The sequence below is a fragment of the Choloepus didactylus genome, chromosome 8 (genome assembly GCF_015220235.1).
Source record: "Choloepus didactylus isolate mChoDid1 chromosome 8, mChoDid1.pri, whole genome shotgun sequence".
NCBI lineage: Eukaryota > Metazoa > Chordata > Mammalia > Pilosa > Megalonychidae > Choloepus > Choloepus didactylus.
Genome location: NC_051314.1, coordinates 106157821 through 106185510, shown reverse-complemented (window position 1 = coordinate 106185510; position 27690 = coordinate 106157821). Strand labels below are relative to the sequence as shown.

At 35.4% G+C, this 27690-nt stretch overlaps 1 protein-coding gene across 3 annotated transcripts in view; it reads right to left on the bottom strand.

The window, feature by feature from the left end:
* Positions 1–27690, bottom strand: part of ITPR2 (inositol 1,4,5-trisphosphate receptor type 2) — a 550850-nt gene that overhangs the window by 506245 nt on the left and 16915 nt on the right. For 2 of the 3 annotated variants that reach the window (XM_037848345.1, XM_037848346.1), the window contains exon 2: positions 2604–2674. In XM_037848345.1, coding sequence (XP_037704273.1) covers positions 2604–2674 — 71 coding nt within the window. Of the gene's footprint in view, positions 1–2603; positions 2675–27690 lie in introns of those variants that run through there. The other variant, XM_037848348.1, reaches the window with a different exon arrangement.

Here is a 27690-nt window from a genome sequence, read left to right as displayed (position 1 = left end):
TGTTCTTTTTTCATACTATCTGTTCTTCCATTAAGGTTTTTATGCCCTCTTTTATTGTGTAAATCATTTTACACACACTCACTACATAGTCTCTGTCAGGTTATTCTTGAGCATGTTTGTCACAGCTGCTGATTCTCCTTCATGGTAGTTTTACTGTGGGTCCATCCTCAGTGGAGATTGTTTATCACAAGAAGACCTCACTTGCCCAAGGTGAGGGCTGTGTCCCTTATCAGCAGTTTTGTGGGTGTCTCTAATGAAGTCCTCATTGCTTTATTTCCACAGCCTGCTTGGCATTAATTTCTCCACTTGGAGAGATTTGGATTTCTTACCCAAAGTGACCAATTTAACTCAAAGGAAATTAAGGGTGCATGTCAGTCTATGCAAGGTTCTGAGTTTAGGAAAAATGAAAAAAATAAGATATTATTATAATGAGGTATTATGTATAAAGGGTCAATCACAAGGAGTGAAACATGGTAAATATTTAACAAATGTTAGTTATCTCCCTTCCCCAGTGCAATAAGTAGCACATCTTAGCTTGAATGTGTGGCTCTGGAGAATTCCTTCACTCTCTCCATTTTCTCTCTCTTTTTTTTAAAATTTAATTAGAGAAGCTGTAGGTTTACAGAAAAATCAGAGTTCAGAAAATACAGCATTCCCATATACAGCCCCACATCATTAACATATTGCATAAGTGTGGTACCTTTGTTACAATTGATGAAAAAATATTATTATAATTGTATTATTAACTATAGTCCATGGTTTACATTAGTGTTCACTGTGTTGTACAATCCTAAGCAGTTTTTTTTTAAGTTTTATTCCAGTAACATATATACAACCTAAAATTTCCCCTTTAGCCCCTTTCAAATATATAATTCAGTGCCACTAATTACATTCACGATGTTGTGCTACCATCATTACCAAAACTTTTCCATCACCCCAAACAGAAATTCTGTACAATTTAAGCATTAACTCCCCCTTCCCTACCTTCATCCCAACCCCTGGAAACCTGTATTCTAGTTTCTGACTCTATGAATTTGCTTATTCTAATTATTTTATATCAGTGAGATCATATAATAGTCGTCCTTTAGTGTCTCACTTATTTCACTCATGATGCCTGCAAAGAACTTCATTCCTTTTTATGACTGAAAATATTCCATTGTGTGTATATTTATCACATTTTGTTTATATCCATTCATCGGTTGCTTCCATATTTTGACAATTGAGAATAATGCCACTATGAACATCGTTGTGCAAATATCTGTTCGAGTCCCTGGTTTCAGTTCTTTCAAGTATATACCCAAAAGTGGGATTGCGGGGTCATATGGTAATTCTATACTTAACTTTCTAAGAAACTGCCAAGCTGTGGTCCACAGAGGCTGCACCATTTTACATTCCTACCAACAATGAATGAGTGTTACTATTTCTCCACATCCTCTCTAACACTTGTTATTTTTAGTTTTTTTTGTTTGTTTGTTTTTTCAATAGTAGCCATTCCAGTGGGTGTGAGAGGATACTGCATAGTTTTGGTTTGCACTTCTCTTAAAGGCTAACGATGTTAAGCATCTTTTCATGTGCTTTTTTGGCCATTTGTATATCTTCTTTGGAGAAAAGTCTATTAAAGTATTTTGGTCAGTTTTTTAGTTCTTCGTTGATGAGTGTAGGATTTCCTTACAGATTCTGAATATTAAACTCTTATTGGATATGTGGTCCCAAAAATTTTCTCCAATTACTGTAAGTTTCATGATAAAATCCCATCATGAACAAAAGTTTTTAATTTTGATGCTATCCCATTCATCTATTTTTTCTTTTTGGTGCTTGTGCTTTGGGTGTAAAGTCTAATCTCTCCAGTTTCTTACTCTTTATTACGCTGCTTTTCACCAGTGTAGGAATGAATGCTTTCAGAAAGTTCAAAATCAATGCTGTTTTAAAACTATTTTTATTATCACTTTTATTAAAGTACACACAAGCCTATAAAATTGACTTGAGCCAGCTTTTAATTACCGGTTTTAGTTTTCTATGATTCTCTTCAGATTCCATTAATCCTTCTTTTCTAACAGTTGAGCTGTAATCATTCTCCCACTGTGACTAATTTCTCACTTGAGGAGATTATCAAACTACTGCTAAAATTATACATAGGAATGAGTTCTAAGACAATTTTTAGTTATTACACATCATCCAAAGTGATATTTTAAAAGCTAAGTTAACACATTGCTGTCACTCTCCTGGAGAATTTTCATAAAAATAAATTAAAACTGATAATGAAACACTGTAACATTTTTACCACAACCGTCACAGAAATATTTAAGTACATATTACTCAGCTCTAATTACTGGCTTGGAAAGTGGTCTTTCACAGTTAATTTTCAAGAGTTCCTCTCAACAGATAGAACACTGTCAAGTAAAACAAACACTGAAATTATTTCTTCATCGCAAATCTCTCAATGTGTAAAGGGAAAAAAAAATGAAGGGGAAATTTTTGAAAGAATTTTCAGTAGCCATAATGATATTTGAAAAGTTTTATATTGAATCAAGTTTTAATATTATTTATTTGAAGACAGAAAAACAACCCCGTTAGTCACATAATCAAGAATATTTATTTCTCACCTCTGAACTTCTTGGGAGGATTGGCAAGGTCGCCGGCCTCTGGGTGCACCACACATCTGTCATCCACCAACCTAGAAGGAAAAGCACATTTACCTTGTTGACACTGTCAGATTCATAAAGCATAGACTGCGCATGGATATCATATAAACCCTTGCAAAAATTTTAGTATCAATCTTCACTAGGAAACTTTTTATAACCTTGGATTTGTAAAAAGATTGGGTTATACAAATACTAACTAAAGTAGAGCTTATAAAATTGAAAAATAAGCACCACTGGTAAGTGGCAGGCGATTGGTTAGATAAATCATGCTATAGAAAAGCTGTGGAACACTATAGAACTATTTAAAATTCTATAAAAAAATGTAGTGGCCTGCAAGACATTCATAGTGCACTGTGAATATAAGCAGTAGCCTATCGATAAGATATCATATAGGCTTAAAAATACACACATGCACAAATAAAGTAATGGAGTACGGGTACCAAAATATTAACAGTAGTCAGATTTCCTGTGGTTTTTCTTTTCCTCTTCTTTTTTTGTTCTCTGAGCTTCTTTGTAGGTTTTATTGCTTGTTAATCTGCTTTTTGTTTTTGTTTTTTGTTTTTTTTAACAAGCATTGTGTAAACTTATACGATCAGGCTACATACAGAGTGACCACTGAGTTGGGTGGTTATGGGCACACAGTTCGTATGCAAACCCTGGCTCGGCCACTGCCTAGCTAGGTAACTTTGGGGTTCTTTTTTTTATATCTGTAAAATAAGGATATTAGTACCTATCTCACAGGGTTAAGAGGATTAAATGACTTAACATTTGTCAAGTACCTACTACAGTTTCTGGCATAGAGAAACCCTTATATACATGTGTTATATATAAATAAAATCAAGGACCTTATCTGTCTTATTCCTTGCCATATTCTTTGCCTCTTGAAGAGTACCTGACACATAGCAGGTGCTCAAAAAATATTAATCAAGGAATAAAATGCCCTTGTAGTTACAAAACATATTTAATCCCTACTAAAATATTTATGAGAAGCCAATTTCTAAGATAATTCCAAGAGCAGAACCTCTGACCTGAGAGTCAGGAGATGCGAATCTCCTGCTTTTCAGAAAGTACCAAAGACACACTAACTTTCATTTTCTCCATTAACCAAGTGGTGGGAATAACTATTTTCGTTTTTTTCTTTTTTTTTCAGAATATCCTGAGAATGCATGAAAATTAGTTCCAAGTACATAAATTCATTTAAAGAAAGATACTCAAGTGGCAACCTCGTTGTTTTTTTTTTTTTAAACTTATTAACTAGACTCACTAGGATACATCACCTCTAGGACACAGCAAATCCCAATTTGCGATATCCCCCTGAAATGGGATTATTAATCATTTCAAAATAGAACTTTTGGTTCCTGGCTTATCTGGTCACCAGAAGCAGACATTTCCTAAAGTCATCAGATTTTTCTGTTGGATCTAATTTCCTCAAAAAAAAAAAAAAAAAAAAAAAATGTTTATTTGATCTTTAACTATGGTTCTTTCTTCGATTTTTTTAAATATATTTTTTAAGTCTGATTCATTCACAACGGTTTACTAAAATGTGGTTTTAAGAGCTGCCAGGCTTTTAAAAAATCCTATAAAGAGTCTTAAGAAACTGTTTTCTCAGAAACAGGAAGTCACATTAGGTCAAGAAAAAGCAAACCCAAATCTCCACAAAGTCCAAGTTTAGCCTGTAACATTGAATCCAACAGACTTAAATAGCCTTGAGAATGTCACAAAATAAAATGTAAATAAAAATATGAGGGAAAGGTCAGCTTTTCTAATTAGTCAAGGCATGTTTTAAAAATTGAAAACATATGATGATCAAAAGAAAGCCACAGTTTTATTTGGAGCACATAAAAATTACATAATAAGTGACACTGACAGTCTACTCATTCATTCCTGGTGCCTGCCTATTCCCACAGAAATGCAGGCTCCCACTGAAGGTCGCTAAAAATCCATGCCTGCATGGTCCAGCCATTAAGAGGAATGGCAAAAACTAAATCTACAAATTAACATTATAGCACATTTACATAAACACTTATCCCTTTCCTCAATTACCTGATAGCCCAGACAAAAAGTAATAATGAGGAGGGACTTCAGTTTTAAGATTTGTCCTTTCCTTATACCCAAACGTCTGTGGAACTCACTATCACAACCTGCAGTCTTAAAGAAATGGAAATGAATTTGGAGAGAAGAAAAGATAGAGGAGGGGTGTGGGAAGGAACAGAGTATGTGGACCTATTATAAATATGTATATGATCATTGATGTTAAAAGTTAAATAGAATTTTAATGGTAGGAACAACTTCTACAATACTGCAACAGCCTCTTCTTGAATACCTCCACAGTTAGAGTATTCAGCATTACTATACTTTCTTGACAGTACTAATATTAGAAATGTGTTTTTTATGGAGTGAAATACATGCATGTCTGCCTTTCCCTTTATCACATTTTCTTATACTGCTTGCTTAATTGTCTTGATCTTCCAATAAATTATAAGCTCCATGATTCAGGGGATTGAATATATCTTGCCTACCATTATTCCTTGACATCTACTAAATGATTTACAATACATAATAAATAAATATTTTTGTTAATGAATACATGAGTCAAGGAATAAATGAAACCTACCGTCCCAATTAACTTTCCCTCTTTGATTCCAAGTCTCCCTTCTGGAACTATGCAGACTAAATTTTCCTTTTTTCAGGATGAACAAGCCTATTGCTCTCCAGTTCTTTCTCATAGGAATAGTTTCCAAAGAGTTCAACATCCGCATCATTTAGCTCATGTGGTCAACATACTCACATGTGATCCTACAGACTATCCACATGAGCTCTGATGTGTTGTAACAACTTCAGGTTACAGAGGACTATTACCTCCATTCTGACACTAAACTTAGAGCAATGCATCCTAAACTACTAAAACTGTAGCAGCTTCCATTGCAGCTAAATCCCACCTCTGACTCTCGTTGTGTTTATAGCAAAACAGCAATTCTAGTTCCTTTTCTTATGGGCTACTGATAAGCCAGGCTCTCCTAACCAACCACTGGGGCAGTTAACTTTATAACCTAAGAACAAGATTTACAATTGAATAGGATAAATATAAAGATTAACCTTTGTTCTATGAGCAAAGAACATCTGAAAAGCAACATTATCTATTCCATACCTAGCTAACTCACAGAGACCCTATCTGATTACTGTCCATTTTAATCCTTTACAATACCAGTGTTTCCCAAATTTGGCTAATTGGCTGAATCATTTGGGGAGTTAAAAATAATAAGAACAAAAAAAAAAAAAATGCTTACCTGGCCCAAATGTACTGAATCAAAATTTCTGGGGATGGGTACTAAGAATCTGAATTGTTGAAAAGCTCTCTAGGCTTCCTTGAACAGATTAGGGGTACCTGCTCTATACTCCCAAAGTACCCCGGACCATCTCCTGTCAATAGTATTTAATATCTCCCTCCACCATGACTTCTCATTTACATATACGTTTCTAACACTATAATATGCCCAAAGTTAAGCACTGTTCCTTGAAGGTACTATATAATTATTAATTGTGTGGAAAGAATAAAGTGACTTTTTCAATCAATGAATAAATCATGAAGTTATTTTGGTGGATCACATAAACAATAAAAGTAACTGGAACCTTACAATAATGGCTACCCTAACAGCAAATAGAGAAAAGGGCTATATCTCATAAAATTAACAAAAATGATAGTATTTCATATGCCCTTTTTAATGGGTTGCATTTATTTTCCTCATGTCTGAATTAGCAAGTAAGTCAAGTACAAGCAATAAGAGCAATAACCTAAAATCCTCAATGTTACTGAAACTCACTTAACATAAAACCTGTTGTCCTTTGCATCTACGTTCTTCTTGTAAGATCCTGACCATAAATTGTTTAATTTATTAGAAAAATCATTCAACTATTAGACTTTCCAAAGTATTTATAAATGTCCAATAGTTTGAATGATTTTACACATAATTATGAATAACTGGATATAACAAGAGTTAAAAATTCTGTTAGAAGTATTTATATGAAAAAGTTATATTTGTGTATTAAATTCAAGTCTACTAACACTGTTAAAAATAAAGTGCACCATTAATTATTTTCCCAAATAGCAGTAAAGAGAAAATGTATTGTTTTCTTATCTACTCATACACAGGCCTTGTCCTCAACTGGAGTGCTGTAACAATCACATATCACCTCATTAGCAGAATCTAATAGGAGATAAAACATTAATAATGACAGATAACACAAAAGAAACTTCACGTAAGAGAGATGAATCATTATCCTTCCACTAGTGCAAAGATAAATCCCAACTCACATCCCATCAATGTCAAGTTAGTCCTATTAGTACATTTCTCTTCTTCACAAAGTCCCTATGAAGTTACTGAAAATACTAATCTGCACCAACATTATAGAAAATGAAACAAACACATGACATATTTATGGAGAAATAAATTATGGATAAATAAATAAATTCATACAATGGATACCTATCAACAAAAATGAATAATTTGAAGCTGCATGCAACACTGAAAATCTCAAAAACATTAAGTTGAACAAAAAAAGCAAGTCTCGGAAATATAAATGTTACATAATTCCATTTATATAGAAGACATGAATAGGCAAAACCAAACAGCATATATTTTAGGAATACACACAGGTTATTAAAAATATATTATATAGTGTGATTGTGAAAACTTCTGGATCACACTCCCTTTATCTAGTGTATAGATGGATGAGTAGAAAAATGGGGACAAAAACTAAATGAAAAATAGGGTGAGATGGAGGGGGTGATTTGGGTGTTCTTCTTTACTTTTATTTTTCATTCTTATTTTGATTCCTTCTGATGTAAGGAAAACGTTCAGAAATAGATTGTGGTGATGAAGGCATAACTATATGATCATACTGTGAACAGTTGATTGTATACCATAGATATTGTATGGTATGTGAATATATTTCAATAAAACTGAATTTGATTAAAAAAAAAGTAAAAGGATATATATATATATATATATATTATAAAAATACATGGCTATCAGATTTTTATATAGAGTTCCAAAAGAAAGTAAATTATTCTTTGGTCTCCAGTCCCTTATTATTCCACCAAACTGCAAAGAAAATGTCACATAATAGATAAGATATATTAGTCATACCTTTTCCTATATGAAGCCATAAATGGTATTTCTATCTTGAATATTTTGCTCAATAATGGATTATTTTCCTGATGTGTGCTTACCATATACATCTGATCCATTTGCCATTAAGTGAAATATAATTAATTGCTAACAAAATTGCTCCGAAGCACACTTAAATAAAATGAATTTGGGGAGGAAAGGGAAGGGACATCCACAGTGGATGTTACTGAAAACTTTTAGTAAGAAAGGGGTTAAGGTGGTGGCTACGTTCATAGCATGATGGAATTGCTTTTAAAAGTAGTTTCAGAACTTCATGATGAATAGCTTTTTTCCCTAACTCTTGGATTTTCACTCTGCTGACAGTATGAACTTCTCCCTTACCTGCAATATTCTGGCTTCCTCCCCACCTATCTCCACCACAGGCCATCACCACTGCCCCCACCCCCCAAACCTCTCACAACATTCAATTCCGTCCTTCACCTTCATTAGAAGTAGCAGTAGAATAGAGGGAAGAAAACTTGGATTCTAATCCTTGGTCTGCCTCTACCTTACCCAGCTGTGTTTTTTGCTCATCACTTAAACTCTCTGTGCCTCATTTTTAAAATGAGGAAATTGCGATCTCACAAAGTCCATCTCTCTAATCCTGTGTGTGGGTTTTAACCTAAAACCAAAGAAATGTAGCATTCTCTTCTCTTTTTTAGACACCTTGTTTCAATAAAAATTATTTTGAATAACAATTATTTTAAGCTTAAATATTAAAAGTATGTTTAATTTCATATGTAAGTTTTTCAATCATGCACATTTCTAAAACCAGTTCCTTCCAAGGTTGGAATTGTGCTTGCTCTTAGGTATTAAAAATATTTCAGTTATTTTTCCATGAATGCTATAATTAATTATACACATACATAAATTACAGCACAAACACTAAACTCTGAGGTACTGTTAGATGTAAAACCCTAAACATATTGCACAACCTGTATGTTTAATTTCTTGACCAGTGCTATTCTCAGATCAAATGACTTAAAATAACTATCATGAAATGTTTAAATGAGTGAAAGATAAATATTTTAAAAGAGCAAGTAGTAAAAGCCTACTGAAAATGGCTAGGCAGATATGAAATAGAACATGTAGAAATGAAAAATAATTGTTGAGATAAGTGGGTAAGTATCAAACAGTAAATTCGACAACCAATAACTTGGAAGATAGATCTAAAGAAATTTCTCAGAATGAAGCAGAGAGCCACAAAGATAAAGAAAATATGAAAGAAAAGGTAAAAGATATAATGGGTAGGATGAGAAGTTTACCATGCATACATAATTAGCATCCCAGAAGGAGAGAACTGAGAGAATGCAACAGTGGCAATATTTGGAAAAGATAATGGGTGAGCATTTACAGAGCTGATGAAAGACATGAATTTTACAAATACAGAATACACAACTGTGATGGTTAAGTTCATGTGTCCGCTTGACTAAGTTAAGGTGTCCAGTTGTTTGGTCAAGCAAGCACTGGCCTGATGGTTACTGTGAGGGCATTCATGGATTGAAATCATTAGTCAGTTCATTGCATTTATGGCTGATTACATCTATAATCAACAAAGGAGACTGCCTTCAACAATAAGAAGTCTTTTTCAATTATTTGAAGGTCTTAAAGGGAGAACTGATTATTTCAGCAGTCAGAAAAAAGAATTTCTATCTCTCCTTCAGCAAGCCAGCTTCTCCTGGGGAATTCACAGAAACCTTCATCACAGTTTCCAATTTATGGCCTGCCCTAGGGAATTCAGACTTGCCAATTCTTATGCTCACATGGGCCAATTCCTATAATAAATGTCATAATATTTACACACTTGCACTTACATGTATCCTGTCAGTTCTGTTTCTCTGAAGAACCCTAATACAACATATTACATGAAGTGTATATTAAAACAAAAGCCGTAGATACACTGAAGAAAACTATAGCAGAACAAAAACAAAGAATGTCTTTAAAGCTGACCAAGGGTAATGATCACCTGTAAAACAATTCAATGGACTACAAACTTCTCTGAATCAACAATACAAGCCAGAAGATAGTGGAATCATTTCTACAAATGCTAAGAGAAAATTTAGCTGTTAAGCTAAAATTGTATGCCCAACAAAACTAACTTTTAAGAACATGGATAAAATGAAGAAATTTTTAGAAAAATAAAAACTGAGAATTTACCACTAACAGACCTTTATTAAAAGAACTTCTATCAGATTTGCTTCAGGAAGAATGAAAATTCTCTTAGTCAAGAAATCTGAGTTATAAGAAGGAATGATGAGGAAAACAAACTGGCAAATGTGTATTAATCTAATCAGATATTGTCAGTATAAAATAATAATAATGACTAATGTGTTGGGTTAAAGAAGATTAGCACTAAAATACTAGACAACAACAGCATATAAATTGAGAGGGAACGATTGAAGTTAAATAGTTCTATGGTTATGAACTGCACAAGAATGGAGTTAAAATTTTTATTATTTTATATTTTGTTGAGTATGTATAGTAAAATTTCAAAAGTAAACACTGTCACAAGAGAAATAGAGTATATAAATATAAACCCAGCAGAGAGGTGGCTATAGAATAAGAAGGGAAAAAAGGAAAAATTCAATCCATCCAAAATGAGTCAAGGCAGGAGAAAAAATCAGAGAAAAAGCAGGGCAAATAGAAGGCAGATAGTAAGAGGGGAGAAATAAATCCATAATAACAAAATAAATTTATATTTTTTAAATTGTCACTTGAAAAACAGATTTTCAGATTGGATGATAAAATGTAGCTCTATGCTATTTGTAAGAGTCATATCTAGAACATAAGGATTCAAAAAGACATACCAGGAGAATAGTAATCAAAAGAAAGCTACGGTAGCAATGATATCAAAAAAATATACTTTAAGAAAAAAAAAATGAGAAATATTTCAGTACTCTAGAAAGATAAAACAATTCTAAATGTATATGTAAGAGCCTTAAAATATATTTTTAAAAATTATAGAACCACAGGGAGAAATTAACAAATACATCATCATAGTGGGAGGTTTCAACACACCTCTCAATTTTACTGGCAAACAGACAAAAATTAGTGAAGATACATGCTTTGAGACCACAGATAACAAGCCTGATTTAAAAGACATATATAAAACATAATTTCTAATAGAAATATATAAAACTCAACAACTGAAGAAAGTATTTTTAAGTTTTCAGATAATATGGTTTTATACCCCACTATATTTCTTAAACATAGTCTAAATTTATAGTCTTTAAAAAAATTATTCTCTTGGCTCACACTGAACTTACGTTTCGTTGAACCTCACATTCACCCATCCTCCCGAGATTAGAGTCTCCTTCTGTGATACCACCATATTTGATATGCATCCATTTGAACTGATATCTTAATGTATTAGACCTCCAACTGCATGTCTCCAATAAACAGTAAGCTCCTGGGGATAGCAGCACTATACTTTTAATCTTTATATCCTCAATACCTAGCACCGTAACTGGCACACAATAAGTACACAAAAAACAGTTGAATGAATGAATCAATAATGGCCCACAAAGATGAAGAAAACAAATTACAAATGAGGAAATGAGAAGGACTGATGATGATATAACAGGAAGATTGTAGTAAGAAGAGATGAAGTGTGTAATAATGATATAACTTCTCATCTTTAGTTCATCCCTTCTGCAAACCATAAAATAACATTTATTTATATATTCTAGAAGTGAAGGGCTAAGAGGCCTCAAAAATTAATCCAGTCAGTAAATGCTCTTAAACAGATTAGTTGCCAAAACATTTCTTTCGTTTGATATCTGTTGGCAGTTGAATCATGTACCCAACAAAAGACATACTCAAGTCTTAATCCGCATTTCTGTGGGTATGAGCCCATTTGTAAATAGGACCTTTGAAGATGTTATTAGTTAAGGTGTGGACTTGTTTGTGAACAGGATCCTCCAAGATCCTATTTAGATGAGGCTAAATTGAATCAGGATGGGCCTTAACTCATAAGGCTGAAATCTTTACGAGGAGAGGAAATCAAAACAGAGAACTGAGTGGGAGAAGTAGAAACCAGAAGAAGAAGCTAGAAGTCAGAGAAAGCCACAGGAAACCAAGGAGACAGACTATCATGTGACGGAGGCAGAAATGCAAGCCTAGGAACCCCGAGCATTGCAGCAAGCCAGCTCCAGAACACTATAGGCTCCAGGAGAAAGCACTGCCAGCCAATACCTTGATTTTGGACTTTGAGCCTCCAAAATCACGTGACAATAAATTCCTGTTGTCATTCCAACCCACTGTGTGGTATTTGTCATAGCGACCCTGGCAAACTAAGACAAAATCTTAAGAGCACAGTGCAACTGGTTATTAGTTCTATAGCTGTAAGGACCTGCCTATTCCCTGTTCCATCAAAAAGAAAGGAACATGAGACCAACTGCCACTTCCTCACTAATCATACATAAAAGAGACGCATACCTGCTAGGAAATAGTTGGCAAGAGAAGTTCCCTGGCCAGAAAAACCTCTGCAACTATAGACCAACTCCCACAATCATTACAGCATGAGAAAGTAGACTCGTGTTTCCAGAAAACTGGAAGCTATAAGTCACCTTGCTAAAGCTACAAAGTGATTACTCTAATTTCTGAGTCAACAAGTAACAGGGTTATTTCTAAGAACTACAGGAAAAGGGAAGAGCTAAAAACAAATAAACTTCCCATTTTTACATAATTCCTTCAGAGAGACTGCTTCCAACATTTAATTAACACAGGCTAAATGTGAATAAATATGGGTTAAAAACAAACAAACATAGTTGTCATTCCAAAATTATACCTATAGTTCATATGGATTGAATCAATGGGCATAAGGTCCTCTTTTAAACCATTTCTGTGCAAAAAGAAAATAATCCCAGATTTATTATTTGTTTTACTGGCAAGGATCTAACTGTGGCTGAAATGACAGATACATTCTCTTCTGTGGAGTTTCAATTAAAAAGCATAGAGCTCTTGTTCTGGGATGGCATGAGTAAATCCTTATCCCCAAATAATGAAGTAAACTACATGACCTCTGAAAGCACAGCCAACTGTGGGTAAAATCAAAGGGAAACAAAAACAAGCAGTAAAGTCTGATGGTTGAAAAGAATTACATGTATATGCATTAAATTAAATTAAATTATTTTCCTTGCTCCAAGGTTGGACAAAATTTATATTTTCCCAATCACTGAAAGCAGAAATAGTAGTAAAAACAGGTTTCATAACTGATTCCAGGTCATGAATTTATCTCTAAATTCAAGTGCACCCATAATCCTAATCCCTAATCCAGGTCATCATAACCACAAATAAAAGTTCCCAAAGAGACATATTGCCTTCTACTAGAACAGGACAAAAATAGGGTAATCTAAATTCAACAATCTATTTCCTTTTTAAAATTTTAACATCATAATTGTATTCATTTGATGTACTAAATGTATGTTGGAAAAATTATTTCTCTGGGCTAACTATAAAGTCAAGATAATAATAGTACCAACCTCAAAGGGCTAGTTTGAAAATTAAATGTTTAAATAATGTAAAATGCCCAGCACAAAGTTGACACTCAATAAAGATTAGCCATCATCATCATCATTTATTACAAATGCCCAGAACAAAGCACATACTCAATAAAGATTAGTGGTCATCATCTTCATCATTATAATTTATTATTTCAATTTAATTGTTGAAAGAAGTTCATCAGTAAGGCAATCACTTGGGTAAAAATAAATTTAAATGTTTTGATAAAGAAATTTACTCATTTAGCAAATATATACTGAGCAGCTACTATGTTCCAGGCATTGGTCTAAGAGTAAACAAAACAAATATTCTTGCAGGGGGTGGTAGGGCAGAGACAAATAACAAAATAAACAAAATAATTTTGTAAATTACATAATGTGCTAAAGAAAAAACTCCTTGGAAAAAGAAAAAATAAAACATGGTAAAACTTTGAGGATGTGAGCATGCAGAGGGAACAAGGCCGTGCGGAGACCCAGAGACGAGAGGAAAGCTGGCAGGTCTGAGGATGGCCGTGGAGGTGGGTATGGCCTACAGGAGAGCATAAGAAGACGAGCAACTGGAAATGAGCTCATGAAGGTCAAGGAATGGGAGGCCAGGTCCTGCAGGGCTTCCTAAGTCACAGAAAAAACTCTGTTCTACTCTGAGCGGAGGGTTTGGAGCAGAGAAAGGTCAACACGATCTGGCTTATTTCTAGAAAGATCCCTTCTGGCTGTTGAATTAAGAAGAGACTGAGAGGAGTGGGGGAGACAGAAGTGGAGAGATCACTTTGGAGACTAGCACAGTAATCCCAGTATGAAAAGTAGAGGTCTACAAATGTATTTCATACAAACTGTCAATATCCTACGTAAGAAGAATCGCAGGAAAATGCAGGAGAGATACAATAGTATTATTCTCTTTTTAGAAGTAATGTTGTTAACTGGCTGGTTAGAATTTTACAGAGCAATACATTATTTACCATAAATAAAGGCCAGTTAATTGCCTTAGAGTCAAAAAGCTAGCACTATACCTGGCACATAGTAAGCCCTTAATAATCAGTTATTTAATTCAGTAAATTTGAATTTATTCAACTTCTTGGTGGAAATTGTTATTCAAACATTTTTTAATATGAAAAAATATATAAAATTGAAAAAAAACTTGGAAAAGCAGAAGAGATTGTAGTGCCTGCTGCTTATGAAGCCACCGTTAGTTACCCATTAATTTATATTCACTCATCCTTTCATTAAAAAATTTTATTAACTACCTACTATATTTCAGGCACCATACTACATTCTAACTGAATCCCTTAGCTACAATCTCAAGAAAAACAGAATAGCATGAAAATATTTCAAATAAGTAAAATTTAGGTACTAAACATAAGAAGAAGTTCACAATAAAGGTCTAAACATGTTAAAGATCTAGGGATTTGAAAGTTAGCACTGCACCAAGGAGATAATAGTCTCCTGTCAATACAGGTCCACAATAAATCTAAAGGAGAATTAGATTATGCTTTTATTGCATGAATAATTACAACCATCATTTGCTTATCAAAATAATCTTAAAGTTTTAAATGCATTTTAATCTTCCTAAGCATATCATTTGCAAACGTGCATGATAATATAGAAAGAATATATTCTTCTTCCCTTAAAGGAAAAAAAATATGCATTGCTAGGAAATAAATGTTGAATGAAACCTATGTCAAAAAAGAATAACTGAAATTGTAGTCATTTGCAGCCTTGGTCATTGACATTGACTGTGTTCTAACAGAATTAAGTACACAGGAAAGTATTTCCACATCACCCATGTGTTTCAAAGTTATTCCCTTCCCTTCCCAAAATCAACTTGCACTGGTCCCATTTATGAACCCTGCCAAACATGTGTGTTTAGCCCATGCCAATGTCCTGCACCACAGGGCGAATGAGAGCCCAAAGCTAGAACACAATGTCACATATGGTAAATCGAAATCACTGCCTCCAAAGTGTGGAGGGCAGCACTCTGATTTATAATTGGTTTCACACGATTCCTGTAATGCTCTCCTAGTTTTGTTTTGTTTTACTTTTGCACAAATGCTGGTATTAAAAATTCCATAAGAAAGATAGGAGCCTTTCTTTTGAGGATGTAAGTGCATTTGGTGATATCATCCAGAAAACCAGTTGCTCGGTAAGGGACATTGAATGGGCCTCCTGACTTCCTAAGACCTAATACCACTCTTAAATTAAACTAGCTGTATTCAAAAGGTTTCATGAACATCTGTTACTTTCTAGTCTGCGCCACACCATTTTAGAGACTGCCCTTCCCACTGATAACCTTAACATGGCACAGCCAAGAACCAAGGGAATCCCTCCACCACCCAAGGGAGATTTATGACCTAGGTTGGCCCCTCTCTCTCTCATTGCACCAAACACAGTGCTTGGTTCAGAGGAGAGTACTTAACCCAAGGAGGGGCAAAATGCCTTTAAAGAAGTAGATATGAACAATAAAAGAAAAATGGGGGGTGCAGGTTCTATCTCCTTCTAAGATCAAGCATTATAAAGAAAAATGTAGGCCTGGAGCAGCCAGGAACCATGTTTCCCCATCACAGGTATGAAAGGTCTGACAGAGAATACAGCTTACAAGAATGAAAGAAGCAAAGAAAGAAGAACAAGTCCTGGTATCAAATAAATTCTCAGTTCCAGCTGTAGCTAAAGTCAGAACCTCTTTTTTCGGTCTTCCCAGTTATACAAACCAGAAAGCCTCCAATTTGCTTAAACTAGTTAGGTTTCTGTCTCTTACAACAGAAGTAAATGTAGCCGTGAATGTCACATAGCTAGTAAAGAACTAACAAAATATAAGGAGCCAAAAAATCCAGACTAGCCACATATCAAAAAATAAAATATGCATTTGTTCATTTAGTCATTCACTCACTCATTCAACAAATATTTATTGAGGGCCAATTATGAACCAAGCACTGTTTTTGGCACTGGAGATACAGCAGTATACAAGACAAACAGATCCAGAGCTTATATTCTAATGTGAGAGCTAACACCTGATAGTTCAAGTACTCCCAAGCTTACGTCCAAGGAGTGGACTCCAGGAAGTCTTGAACACCCTCAGATATACGTAAAATTGTCTTTCTTCATACTTATGGAAAGTAGCTACATAAATTTTCTCAGATTCTCAAAGAAGATCTGAGAAAAAGATTAAGAAAAACCTTCTTAGAGCACAAGCATACCTTGATCTTGGGATCAAGATGTGTCCAACTTCTTGAGGAAATTCTAATCTCTTATCCTTAGCCAAGAGTTTTGTTCAAAGAGGACACAGTCTATTCAAAAGTCATTTCACAGAACTATCACTCTCCTTTAAAATATATTGTGTGGCCAATTCTTTTAATAAAATCTCTTTTTCTATGGAAACAAAACTAACAGCTAACAACTGGCTGTCTCAACTCCAAATATGCAACTTGAACACTAGCACTTTAAGTGCTGTATGGAGAAGAGGATAAAACTGACTGTCTCCTCCTGATTGTACACCGTCTCATCTTCCTAGTATGACATAAAGCACAATAATTTTTAAATAACTAACGGGGAGTAAAGGGATTGCATATATCTCTTCAAAAGGAAGCCACCCACTAAGTCCTAAGGGGTCCAGTTTACAAATACTGCTATCATTGAAAGCCAGTTTTACATTTTTTTTCTTTTGCCTTCTCAATTTAATTTGAATATAAAACTCTCAAAGTTATATTTAATAAAACTAAAGGGCAGTCAGTTGCAACAAGCAGCATGTCACATTATAGAAGCCTCTCATGAAGTCATTTGTCTTCATCTTTAGAATTTTAAGTCAGAGGAAAATAATTTTACGAAGACAACTTCAAGAAAGGGGTCACCTTCCACCATCCTGCCTTTCATTTGAGTGGTTGGTGAATATCTCAGTTCCTACTTTTTAACTCCTTTTGAAGCATAGAGTGTCTATGTGTCCCACTTGCATTTCCTGGACCCAAAAAGAAAGTTATTTCCTTTCATCTACAAAATGATTTTCTTCTAAATAGATACTGATCAGATTCCTATCTGGTAAAAGAGAAAAACAGGAACTAGGGCCACTGCATTTTCTTATTCAAAAAAGCTTTTCCACAGATGTCTAAACAGCAGCTCGTTCATTATAATTATTTTCTCACCTAATATTTTCTCTAAGAATGTTATTTGATAGCTTTCATTCTGGCTGCTCCTACTACTGGCTACCAAAAAGAGATGTCTTTTAAATGTAAAACACTTTATTTATCAACCTCCAGCCATACTAAGGGGTGAAACCAAAGACCAAGTAATCTAATATACACAATGATTATTTTATTCTGTCCACATAATAAACAGATTCATATTCACCAGGTATCCATTACCTTCACTCTTCCCTAAGAGACACCTCCCTGAGGACAGACAATTCCATTTGATATTTTGGTAAGATTTTCCAAATTTGCCCCAAGATAGTCTGACCTTCCTGCTCCCAGAAAGGTGAAAGACAATGTCACCAGCAGCATTTTGCCCCATGAATAAAGCCAGCTACTGTCTCTATAGCACATGCTCTCATATTTCTCTATCCATAGCTACTTCACTCATTCTCTTTTATAATAACAAGCTTTAAACAGATTTTGAGTAAAACTTATCCAAAATATTTTTAAGCTGTCTTTCTGAGCAACTGTTTTTAGGATCCAACCACTCTGCCAAACTGATGATTGCCAACTAAACTTCTAATCAAGAAACAAATTTCCATGATTGCCCTATCTTATTGTACATGCTAGAAGTTCTAGAACAAATGTAGATTTTTAATATACTCACCGTCTCTAACAAACTAGCAAAGCTTTCAGCTTCTTGGTTGTTTTTTTTTAGCTTTGCATATTAAGTAAAAATGCCATCCATAATTACAAATTACATGAAAAAACTCACATTCATTAGGAGACAAGTTGCAACTGTGTGCTGTTTCTAGATTGTACACTAGGGACTTTGTCGCTGAAAGGCCACATCCCATCCAGCCAGAATGATGGCATCTTCTGTCAGGATTAGTAGGAATTATCCTAAATCATAAACAACAAAAAACTTTCATGATCTAACTTCACCCTTGCTTTTGTCCTTCTGAAGAAGGTCTGTGAAGGGCACAGTATGCAAAGGTTTACTCTGTTCTCAGCAAACAGAACCATCCCAGGTTTAGTTTTCTCTTTCAAAATAACTACACTACAGTAAATGGCCCCCGAAAATCCTTCTAGTCTTTTTTTTTTCCCCATAATGTCCTATATTTCAATGTTAAATTAATTAAATGGTATTGCTTCAGTTATCTGCTTTATGCACTATTCCTAATCACTGAGTTCTTTCTATATATAAAAAAAAACAGGAAATAGGGACTTGCCAATTACCCTGTGTCCACCCTTTTATCTTCTTCCCTTGTCCTCAGTACAGCACTAGAGAGACATTTGGTCCTCCCTTCTTTTCACACACCAAGCAAAAGCCTTTTCCCTGGCTGTCTAAAAGCTCAATTCCAAGAACTTGGCAACACGGGGGCTGCCACAGGGCCAGATGCTCAGCATAGGCATTCCAGGAGTTGCCTAAAGAATTGCTAAGTAGCTAAAATTTTCCTGAAAGGACTTGGAATTTAAAAGCAGGAGAAGAAAGGATGTGGTGGGAGATGTTTTGTTTTCCCTCATTTAATATTACTTTTCCTTTAATTTACAGATATCTTGATTTAGACACAGAACTGTACTTAGTATTTCAACCTTTGATCTTTCCTGAACACTGGAGTTCAAAGAAAAAGCTCAGTAAGATCATTTTTGACTACAGCAATCAACAAACTTTAATCTGTGTCTCATATCCTCTCTCATGTTTTCAGTTAAAAAAAAAAAAAAGTAATAAGCAAAGGATGCTTTAATGACACAGGAAAGTTTTCCTGCAAAAACACAGAAAATTTTTAATTGAGGAGATCAATTTCTACTATTAACATGAGACAACAAAATGTCATCTAAATCACTTTTCCCCATTCGTAAACTATGGTGGGCAAACCAGTTCTCAGAGAACTTTGGGTTATGGTTGTCTACCTAATTACTGGTACCACAAAAATAACATATTTAATTCTTAATATTCAATATTCACCTGATTCTCTCACTTCAAGGTCCATGCAAGAAATTCCAGATTTTACTGGAATTTGTGCAAATTTGTGCCAAATTTCTGAGTAGGCCATATAAATGTGTTACCCTCCATCAATTGTAGTTTTACCTATCCATTTATCCATTAAACATACATACACATTATATACATACATTATATTCACATATATACACATAAAATGTGTGTTGAATGAACACATGTATTTATAAATTATTATTATACCCAGATACAAATCTTTATACATAAATCTATATAGCATGAGCTGAGAGAGAGAGAGAGTAAGACTGCCTGCTAGGTGCCAGGCACTCTTTTAGGCACAGGAAATACAGTGAACAAGTAAAACCAAAATGTCTGCCCTCAAGAAGCTACTGTCTCTAGTGAGGAGAGAGAGACAATAAAAAACATACTCTATAAATACATAAGTTATATAGTATATAGGAAGGTGTTATCTTATGGAAAAGAATAAAGGAGAGTAATTTGAAGCACCAAGGGGTGGGGGGGGTAGTACAGTGGTGTACAGGGGAGGTCTCATTGAGCAAAGACTTGAAGGAACTGAGAGTTAGTCTTGCAGGTATCTGGGGGAAGAGTTCCAAGCTAATGCAAAGGGCCTAAGGCAAGATTACATCAGGTGGTACCTGTGGATGGAGCAGAATGAGGTGGATGGTTAGGAAATGAGGTCAAAGAGTCAAGGAGAGAAAGGGATAATATCTTATAGGGCTTTGTAAGGACTTTGGCTGTTTATAGATGAAAAGGCCATTTTGATAGAAAGCTGTGTGGGTGGGAAGAGATGGTTGGGCAGAGATGGTTATCATGATCTGATGACATTTTAATTTTTTTCTGGCTGCCATGTTGAGAATAGACTGTAGAAAAACAAAAGTAGCAACAAGGAACTAGATAGGAGGCTCTTGCAATTATCCAGATAAGAAATGATGGTGACTCTGATGGATTTGCCATTAGCTGAGACTCTAAATGATAGATTAATAGTTGCTTAACCTCCCATCAGCATATGTTACTATTAAAGTTAGGCAGCAAAAATTCATCTACATGGGATCTTGATGGTGGTTGGCCACCTGGAAAGGAAGCCTCTTCTTTCCTCATTGTTGTTCATTCATTCAACAAATAATGGATTGAGCTTTCTGAGCCAGACCCTTTGTTAAGATATGCAAAACCAATTCCAATATGCAAAAGGTCAGAGTATGATGCAATAGTAAAAGTCATTTAAAACACTTATTTGTATACAATATATATAGTAGATATTATTTTAGAAAAAGAAAGTACTGTTGGGGGTACAAAGGAGGCAAAAATACCAGCAAACAGCTGGCATGAGACCTAGATCTTGGAGTGTGAGTTAAGTTCATAAACAGAGGGGGAGACAAAGTATTTCAAATAGGAACAAGACAGCTACAAAGTCCTTGAGGTGAAAATGAGCAGTGAAAACCCTTTACAATTAGAAAGTGGACAGTAAGAAGAGAAGTCATAGGAAGTGAGGCTGCACAGGGGACTAGGACTCAGATTTGGAAGGTCTCTGTACACTGTGCCAAGGAGTTGGCATTTGTCCTCTCAAGTGATAGGGGACAGAGAGAAGCAACATTATCTACAGAGAGGTTTCAAAAGGTAAATCCATCCTCCTCCTTGCCATTTTTAAGTAAAGCAGGGAGACCAGTTAGTTCAGATTAAGGGTGTAAACTAAGGTCCCAGGAATGAGGATGGCTAAGTGCAAGAAATGCTTAAGAGCTAAATCTGACTGGGCTGGGGGCCTGGTTAAATGTCAAAGAGAGCGAAAGAAGCCATGACTGACTTCCAGGTTCCCACCTTGGAAGACCTGGTTAGTGGTAGAGAAATTAAAGGAATAAAATGGGAAGAATTTCATCTGAGGAAGAATTCAATGACTTAAATTTATGAGTCCTTCTCTAAGAAATAAAGATGATAATTCTATCATTCTATGATTGACTTGATTTAAGTGAGATTTTTAGTCAGCTCTATTGCTATTTTTTGTACTGTAAGGTGTTCATTTTTGCCTTATTATCCAATCTTAAAAGTCAATGTCATCATTCATAGAAAAATTTGCCTTTTTAATGAGTCTATAAACATTAAAGTAGTAATTATTTTATTTTTCAGATGAATTGGGAAGCAAATGAGATGATTCTTTTTTTTTTTTTTTTATAAAGCAGGTCAAAATTATTGGGAAGCAAATCAGAAGATGATTTTTTTCTTTAAAAAGCAGGCCAAAATTATTGGGAGGTATTCTGACTAACAATCCAATAGACCAATTTTGGTTATCTGGAGTATTGTTTTAAAGATATTTAATTTTGCATATAACTGAAATACATCATTTCTGTTTTCCAAAAAAAAGTTCTTTCATCAATAAACACTAAATAGAATCAAGAAGGCATTGGTTTATGAAACTAAATTATTCTTCTTTTCATTTGCATCACTGTTGTGGGGAAACACCTTGTTGCTTCTCAAATTATAGCAAATCTGGAAAAATAAGCTATTGATATTGGAGTTTGTAGTATAATTGAACTGTTGCTAGTAAACAGGTTAAAATGACCTTCTTAAAACTTCACCATTTTTTTTTAAATGCTGTTACTAATTTAAAAATATCTAGCATATACCATTACAGCTGTCCAAAACTCAGACAAGTATAACTTCATTTCATATCCTGAAAGAACCACAAGACAGGTATTATTTGCTCCCAATTTAAAGATAAAGAACTGAATTTGAAGGTTAAGTGACTTGTCCAAGTTCTCAAAACCTCTTCAGGTTCAAATTCAAAACTAAGAATTCAAAAGCTTAGAATTCAAAACTCAGCACTTGAATGGCTATATCTACAATCTACATTGCCTTTAAAAACTCATTATCAAACATCCAATTATTCGATGGTTTGACATCAAACTTGAAATTAAATATGATTTCTAAAGTCATGTCACAACCTAAAAATTTCTTCAATAGTTAAAGATGGAACCTCATTTTAAATATTTTAGACAGAAGAAAAAAACAGAGTTAAAGACACTGACTTTTTAAGAGTTAGAAAAAAAAATCTACTGTTTTGTCCCTAAAAGGCTACACAAAAATCATGTTACAAAAATCACGTTAATTAATTAATAATCCATATTTAGCTCTGGCACAGAATAAATTATATCTGTTTTATTTGGGGAATTTGTAACTAAAATATTTTAGCAACAAAATATTCTAATTTTTAGATTTAAATTAATGATTTTTTTAAAATTTTATAAATCATTGATTTCTCAGCTACCTTACTTTGTATCACTCTTCATCATAACAATTAATTCATATTTATGGTGTACACATAAGTTGCCACAATAATTCACAAGATGAACTACTTGTGTCCTAACAAAAACTATTTAAACTTAAAGCAAACACATTCACAGTCAAATTTACTGTGAGAAGGCTCTTTGAATTTTAAGTTCAAAGAACTTCTGTAAATTGTAGAATCTCTTTTAAAAACTACTCAGTGACTTTTACGCATCTATAAAACTAGCAAAAAAAAAGAATGAAATCAATCTGCAAATGCAATGCTTTATGGGTGAGATTCAAAGTACTTCTGAACTTACAAATAATGTGCCCATTTTGAAAAAGTTTCATAAACTCTCCCCCCACTGTTTCGTTTTGCATCAACATTATTGAGGAATAATTTATGTACAATGAACTGCTGCCTTCCCTTTTAGACTCCTCACTGCTACTCAACTCTTGATTTCCTCAGAATCCTTTTCTTCAACCACTGATGCCACAGTATAGACCAGAATGAATTATTGAGGCTTTACTATGGCATGTAAAAGGACTCAGGTAGTTTTCTTTTTCATCAGAAAGTGAACTCCACCTGAAACAATCCTAGTATAAAGCCCCAAAATAGTGAACCAGAAAGAGAATATTCTGGCAAAAGTACCAAAAATAATTAAGGGCTTCAAATTTTTAAAAAACACTGTAAGGACTTAGGAAATGTGGCTTTATAAAGGCTGAGGGTGATCCCATTTAGCACGGTGGTCAAGTGCTGGCTTTGCCTACCCATCATCCACTGCTCTTCCTCCCAGCAAGAGGGCCCTGATTGGAGAATGGAGAACGGCTCCTCTTCCACGCAGTGCGTGATGATGTCACCTCTGTTAGCAGTTCATCTCATTCCCTGGCCATAGTGTTTGGCTGAAAGATGGGCTCATTAACCTAGTTATTGCAACAGATACCATTGCAGTACTTCTTCTCGAGTTTAAGGAAATAAGGCACTCTCTTGTCAGCAGTGGGTGCTAAGAGGATGGGATGCAGGCTGAAGCTGCTGGCAATCGTCCTGTTACCATAGACAGAGGCCTGGGATGGGACTAATAGTGATGATGTAGCAGAAATCAACAGAGAGAGAGAGAGAGAGAGAGAGAGAGAGAGAGAGAGAGAGAGGGAGGGAGAGGGAGAGAGAGAGGGAGGGAGGGAGGGAGGGAGAGAGAGAGAGAGACCTGTAACAATTTGTGACGCCTAGACTTTTCAGTTACCTTGATCACAAAATACTCTTCTTTACTGAAAATGGTTTGAATTGGGTTTTCTGTTTCTTGCAACCAAAAACATCCTAACTAATAAAATGGCCATCTGATACACTAACTGTCTTATCCAGGACTGTGACACTTAGCAAGCTTTTCTCTATCTCCAGCTACTCCAGTATGACTAGAAATAGCAAATAGAACTGTACCATAAGGAATTTACACTAACTAAAAGGAAATACCTTCTCATGGAGAAATTTTCAAATAAGAGTTGGCAAAGTGTTTTTTTAAAAGTGTTTTTTGTTTCTCTATTTAATGTTTTAATTTGCCAAAGATTCTTCAATACTTTGTACACATGCATATACTAAGATTCCATTAGATAGTAAAATCGTCTCTCATAACTAAAAGAAGTCTGGAGCTTCAATAATACTTATTTATTACGTGTATATAAGAGCAAGAATAAGATACACTCTCTATGTCTTTCTAATTCCTATGACTGTCTAAATATCATTAGTATTTCTAAGAGAAGTAAACATCATAATCTGATTAGTCACTGAAATCTCACAAGATTTTCCTAAACAGATTTGTTTTTCATTATCTGATTAATTATCCAAATTATATAAATATTTGGGCAAATCTGAGTCATAGAAGCCCAATGGGAATTCTAGGCTAATAGGAAACCTTTAAGAAGATACCGTAGCACCAGCTGTTCACTGGAAACATGTACAAAAACTTTATTCTAAAGGATCCCAAAACAAACATTTGTTTTGTTTTAAAAATAAAACAACCTCACTCCCCTTAGTGATGTTCTAGTAGGGAAGAAATATTAGCAACTAAAATAACATGCTGACTTTAAAATGTACCAAAACTTGAAGACTCCAGTCAAGGAAGATATGATAAAAGTATGCTGAGCAATTCTAAGGGTAAATTATGGGTGTTTTCATTACATCAATAGAAAAGTATGCCTCAAACCAGCAATAAAAGAAAAATATAATTACCTACAATTTAGAAACATACAGTTTCAAAGTAAGGAAAAAAAAAAGAGGCTAAAACCAAAATAAATAATAGATAAGGCAGTGTGCCTTTGAATCGTCTATTAAACAAATACCAGTTTAAAAACTGGTGTACCAGAGGAACTAACATGGCAGCTAGCTGAGACAGGGCGAAAAAAATGCCTCCGTGAAAAACACTAGCTAAAAACCAGAAAGTGACCTAGAATACTGGTTACAGCGATGCACCAACTGGATGAGTGCTCCTAGCTCCACAAGGGGCCGTATACTTGGTGAAACCAGGAGTCGGCATTCTGAAATGAGTGAGTAAGCTGGCTGGAAGACCCGCAGCCTCACGGCGGGCTGGGGAAGCCAGGGTTCAGCGTATGGAGATCAGCTGGCTGTTTTAAAAAAAAAAAAAAAAAAAAAAAAAGCAGTGGCACCAGTAGCAATTGTGGGAACCATGCAGAAAAACACAGCAAGAGGGGGCTGGGCTGGCCTCTTGCTGTCTGGCCGGGAAGATAGCCCGCAGCAGATACCCTTGGGTTCGGGGAACGGAGGGGAGAGCTGGAAGCAGAAAGAAACCCCATGGCTAGCAGCTAGCCTCTGGAGGACTGGATAAACTCCTGCCCGGGGCCGTGCCCACAGCCCAAAGCCCCGCCAGTTGTCCCAGAGCTGGGAAGGAGGAACGGTGCGAGGAGGAGGGGGCTGAGATGCCCCGCTCGGCCATTTTTGCTTCAGGCTGGGAGTGCGCCGCCGCATGGCCCGACGGCCCGGGACTTCCCTTGTGGGACGGCGTGCACTGATGACATAGCACGGCATTCCCTCGGCTGAGCTACTGGAGGAGCACGGCTGGGGGTGGGGATCCGCTCGGAGAACCCAGAGACACTACGCCAAGTCTGGTGGTTTATGAATCAGCGAGAGTGAGAGGCTGGGGCTGAACTGAAATGAAGGCTTAGACTTGTGCGGCAGCCTTGAATCTCCAGGATCCTGGGGGATTTGAACATTAGATCTGCCCTTCTTCCCTGGCTACCCATACACACGCCCCACATTCAGGGCAGACAGCTCCAGCAACACACCCAAACTGAGTTCTCCAACTGAACCCACAAGAATCATTTCCCCACACAAAGCGGAAAAAAGGTTGAGAACTGATTCGAGGGATATAGGTGACTCACAGACACCATCTGCTGGTTAGTTAGAGAAAGTGTACGTCACCAAACTGGGCTCCTGAAAAATTAGATCGATATCCCTTTTTCTTTACAACTTGAAAGAGCCCTATCAAGCAAAACAAATGCCAAGAAGCCAAAAACAACAGAAAATCTTAATGCATATGATAAAACCAGAAGATATGGAGAATCCAACTCCAAACACACAAACCAAAATATCGGAAGATACAGTATACCTCGCAAAGTTAATCAAAGATCTACAATCGAGGAGCGAAAACATGGCAAAGGATTTAAAGGACATCAAGAAGACCATGGCCCAGGATATAAGCTACATAAAGAAGACCCTAGAAGAGCATAAAGAAGACATAGCAAGAGTAAATAAAAAAATAGAAGATCTTATGGAAATAAAAGAAACTGTTGGCCAAATTAAAAAGACTCTGGATATTCACAATACAAGACTAGAGGAAGCCGAACAACATCTCAGTGTCCTAGAAGCCCACAGAACAGAAAATGAAAGAACAAAAGAAAGAATGGAGAAAAAAATCAAAAAAATCGAAATGGATCTCAGGGATACGATAGATAAAATAAAACGTCCAAACTTAAGACTCCTTGGTGTCCCAGAAGGGGAAGAGAAGGGTAAAGGTCTAGAAAGAGTATTCAAAGAAATTGTTGGGGAAAACTTCCCCAACCTTCTACACAATATAAATACACAAAGCATAAATGCCCAGCGAACTCCAAATAGAATAAATCCAAATAAACCCATTCCAAGACATATTCTGATCAAACTGTCAAATACTGAAGAGAAGGAGCAAGTTCTGAAAGCAGCAAGAGAAAAGCAATTCACCACATACAAAGGAAACAACATAAGATTAAGTAGTGACTACTCAGCAGCAACCATGGAGGCGAGAAGGCAGTGGCATGACATATTTAAAACTCTGAGAGAGAAAAATTTCCAACCAAGAATACTTTATCCAGCAAAACTCTCCTTCAAATTAGAGGGAGAGCTTAAATTTTTCACAGACAAACAGATGCTGAGAGACTTTGCCAACGAAAGACCTGCCCTACTTCAGATTCTGAGAGGAGCCCTGCTGGAGGAGAGACAGGGAAAGGAGAAAGAGATATAGAGAATTTTAACAGACATATATAGTACCTTACATCCCAAATCACCAGGACACTCACTTGTCTCTAGTGATCACAGATCTTTCTCGAGAAGGGACCATAAGCTGGGTCATAAAACAAGCCTCAAGAAATTAAAAAAAAAAAAACATTGAATATACTCAAAGAACATTCTCCAAACACAATGGAGTACAAATAGAAGTCAATAATTTTTGAACTGTAATTCCACTAGTTACTTCCTACATGATATAAAATACACAAACTCTAAGGACAAATCAGTGGTTTTGAACTCAGTGTAAAATATGTAATTTTAGACAACTATATAAAGGTGGGGGAATGAAGGAGTATAGGAACATAGTTTATGGGTCCTATTGATGTGAAGGTGGTATCAAAGAAAAACAAGATTGATATGGATTTAAGAGGTTAATTTTAAGCCCCACAGTAAACACAAAGAAATTATCAGAGAATATAACCATAGAGATGAAAAGTAGAGTTTGGGTTAAGAGAAATGGGGGAAGGGGCAATGGG